The 3,757-nt window shown below is 45.2% G+C and overlaps 1 protein-coding gene across 1 annotated transcript in view; it reads left to right on the forward strand.

The window, feature by feature from the left end:
• The window catches only part of STEEP1 (STING1 ER exit protein 1), a 45,842-nt gene that overhangs the window by 35,595 nt on the left and 6,490 nt on the right, over positions 1 to 3,757 (forward strand). Inside the window, exon 3 of the mRNA XM_007953343.1 lies at positions 2,944 to 2,985. Coding sequence (XP_007951534.1) covers positions 2,944 to 2,985 — 42 coding nt within the window. The remainder of the gene's footprint in view (positions 1 to 2,943; positions 2,986 to 3,757) is intronic.

Raw genomic sequence — 3,757 nt, forward strand, 5'->3', positions numbered from 1 at the left:
CTTCCCTCCCGTGCACTCCCGCCCCCCAAGCTGTCTCCCTGTGCATACACAGCCCTTCTATTCTCCCATGATTGATCACTCCAAGGAGTGTATTTACCTACTGTAAATGTTCAGCTCCTATGCTTGTCTTTTGTTTGTCTGGAAGCCACAGGAGTGGGTTCAATTCCATACCTGAAGGGGCCATAGTCTCAGGTTCTACCAGGCTCTATTAGACTAAGGACCCATGTGTTTTAAGTGAGAGAATACCTCCCCCCTGAACCCAAAGTCCTTGATCCCTCTCATCCCATCCCTCTGCCCAATCGTGGATGTTAATAAAGTTAAAAGAGGGGGCAGAAAGGCTGAATGCCAGAGCCTCAGGTCATTAACCTGCACAAGTGCTCTGCAGCCTTCCCCCATCTCAGCCAGGCCCTCAGGCTGGTGACTACCCTGCCACCTTGGAGCTGGGGCTTTGAGCAATGAGTCTGCAAGAAAGCAACAGAGGGGTACAGACAGCTCACACAGTGGTGACTTGACTGCCAACCCCAAGATCAGCCATTTGCACACTTAGGGGTGCTGGGGCCAGTGAGTAGTCATCCCATGGGTTTCTGTGGAGAGCAGGAAGTCTGAGTGGGTCAGTGTGCAGTGAGTGTGCAGTGAGTCCCTTCCTGGCTGCAAATCCTGATCCAGTCAGCTCTACCTGTGGTTTGAAATGACGCAAGCATACTGGACTGCCCGAAGTATGGGAGTCACTGCTCGAAGACAAGCAAGCTGAGCTTCAGACTGTGGCTGCCGAGGAGGGAGCAGCCCCATGTGGCCACCTCTGAAATGACTCCTGGTGCCTGAGAAGCATTTTATCACTGAATGTTCTGGTTCCCTAGTGCTGCTCTGACAGGAATATATACCACAAATGGGATGGCCTCAACAAACAGTTTATTCTCTTACAGTTTGGAGGCTTTAAGTCCAAGTTCTAAGTGCCAGGCTCTAGTGACTGGGTGAAAGCCCCTCAACCTTGGGGTCCAGTTCTGCCTCCTCCTGCCGGCCCACTGGAGCTAGAGGCATTTCTTCACTCAGACAGCTGCTGGCTGCTGAGGCTGAGAAGCCCAGGGTTGACAAGTAAAAAGGCACAATCCCAATGTTACCAAACCACACGGCAGGCCATTAACTTAAGTCCATTATAAGTCTCAGGGTTGGCAGAGCATAGCAGGCTGCTGAACAACGACATGGCTACGTGCAGGGTCCAAGCGTGCCACAGGCTAGAGACCATTCCCAAAGCTGCTGCTTATATATGGGAAGCAGACCACATACCCAAAGCAGCTACTCAGCTGCTTGTGGTAGATCCCACTATGGAGTTGATTGCCATTCTCATCATGGGGACTAACTACCACCAGCTGCCCAGCCACTCAACCAGGCCCAGCCAAGTTGACACACAAACATAACCACCACACTGAAGTTTGGCAAAACACTGATTTTCATATAACAACCTGGTCTTTTGAACGTAACCATGTCAATAAGTAAGGGGTGGATGTTTTGTGTGGACTCTTGACCTTGACTACCTGGGCATGAATTCTACTTAGGCTACTTCCTAACTCTGTGACCTCAGACAAGTCATGTAATTGCTTTGTGCTTAGGTTCTCTCATCTGTAAAATGAGAATAATAATAGGGCTTATACCTCATAGAAGGAGCTCTGGTGGCATAGTGGATCAGCGGTTCAAACCCACCAACCGCTCTATGGAAGACAAATGGGACAATCTACTTTTGTAAAGATTTACAGCTTCAAAAACCTAACGGGTCACTATGAGTCAGAATTGACTCAATGGCAGTGAGTTTGGTTTGGTTTGGTTTATACCTCATAGGGTTACTGTGAGAATTAAATGAATCAATAAAACCAAAAAACCAAAATCATTGCCATCGAGTCTATTCTGGCTCATAGCGAGCCCCTTTTGGGTTTCCGAGGTGGTAAATCTTTACAGAAGTAGATTGCCCAGTCTTCCTTCCACGGAGTGGCTGGTGGGTTTGAACCACCAACCTTCTGGTTAGCAGGCACATGCCTTAGGCACTACGCCACCAGAGCTCCTTAAATGAACCAATCCATGCACATTATAGAATAGCTTATGGCACACAGTAAAAGCCTTGTGAGTGGTTGCTGCTATTGTTACTACCACTAATACTATTATTACCATTACTGTTATAACCATTCTGATTACAACTTTGACTATTAGCCAAAAGGTTAGTGGTTTGAACCTACCCAGAGGCTCCTCAGAAGTCAGGCCTCACCATCTGTTTCTGAAAGATCACAGCCTTGAAAACCCCATGGAGCAGTTCTGCTCTGCACATGCAGGGTCACCATGAGTTGGAATCAACTCCATGACAACTACTGACAATAGCAGTGACTATTACTGCTCCTCCTCCTCTGTCAGGGAGACGCCTGGTCCATATAGTAAATGGAAGGAAGGGCGGACTGCTGAAACTTTAAAATTAAGAGATATTTAAGTAACCAGCTCTGGTGGTGCAGTGGTTAAGGCATTTGGCTGCTAACCAAAAAGTCGGCGGCTTGAACCCATCAGCTGCTCCAGGGGAGAAAGATGAGGCAGTCATATCTGTAAAGATTTACAGCCTTGGAGCCCCTACGGGACAGTTCTACTCTGTCTTACAGGGTTGCTATGAGTCGGAATTGACTTGATGGCAGTGGGTTTGGTGTTTGGTTTTAACTAACTAGCTTGCCACTCCTTGGAATGAAGATTGGGTGATCTACTTCCGTAGTGATACTGCTTCGGAAAGCCAAGGAGGGGTCACTGTGAGTCGGATGTGACTCGATGGCAGTGAGTTTTTTTTTTTCTGTTTGTTTTTGATTTATGAAAACTTTCAAAAGGCCTTGTTGGCATTTGAAGAAATGAGATGGTAAGGTTGGTAGGTTATGAGATTTGTTTATATTTTTTAAATAAAAATTTTCATTTTTTGTGCAGGCCTGAAGGCATTGAACGACAGTACAGGAAGAAGTGTGCAAAGTAAGTATTACCAGTGTGAGTTTCTCTAGCATAAGCAAGTAGAAGCATGCTGTGGAAGGAAATAATTATTTGCATACAATTCTCTATTATATCTTCATACTTATAATCTCAGCACTCTTTAGACTTCAGCTGTACAAATGCCAGTATGATCCTCCAAGAGACTAGTCAAAGTTTTTCCCTGACCAGCTGGCTACAATAATGGGTTTTTAACATTGTGTAATTTTAAAAAATGGACATGTAGTTTGCATATAATAAACTTTGCTAAATTTTAAGCATACAATTTGATAAGTTTTGTCAAAAGTATACAGCTATGTAACACCACCACTACCATTTCCAACATCCCATGTGCCCTTTGCAGGCAATCCCCTTCCTCCTTTCCTGTCCTCTGACAACCACTGTTCTGATTCCTATCTCTATAGTTTTGCCTTTCCTAAAATTTTATGTAAATTGTACAATATGTATTCGACTGTTCTGGTGGTACAGCAATTAAGCACGCAGCTGCTAACCAAAAGGTCAGCAGGTTAAACCCACCAGCTGCTCTGTGGGAGAAGCATGTGGCAATATGCTTCCATAAAGGTTACAGCCTATGGGGCAGTTCTACTCTGTTCTGTAGTCACCACAAATCACAATCGACTTGACGGCAGTGAGTTTTTTGATGTACAGTGTGTAGTGTTCTGTGTTCTTTTGTTTAGTATATTGCATTTGGGATTTATCCAGGTTTGCATGTGTCAATAGTTTGTTCTTCATTACTCAATAGTAGTCTATTGTATGG

Source organism: Orycteropus afer, unplaced genomic scaffold (assembly GCF_000298275.1).
Source record: "Orycteropus afer afer isolate SDZICR_OR568_19922 unplaced genomic scaffold, OryAfe1.0 scaffold00387, whole genome shotgun sequence".
NCBI classification, from domain to species: Eukaryota; Metazoa; Chordata; class Mammalia; order Tubulidentata; family Orycteropodidae; genus Orycteropus; species Orycteropus afer.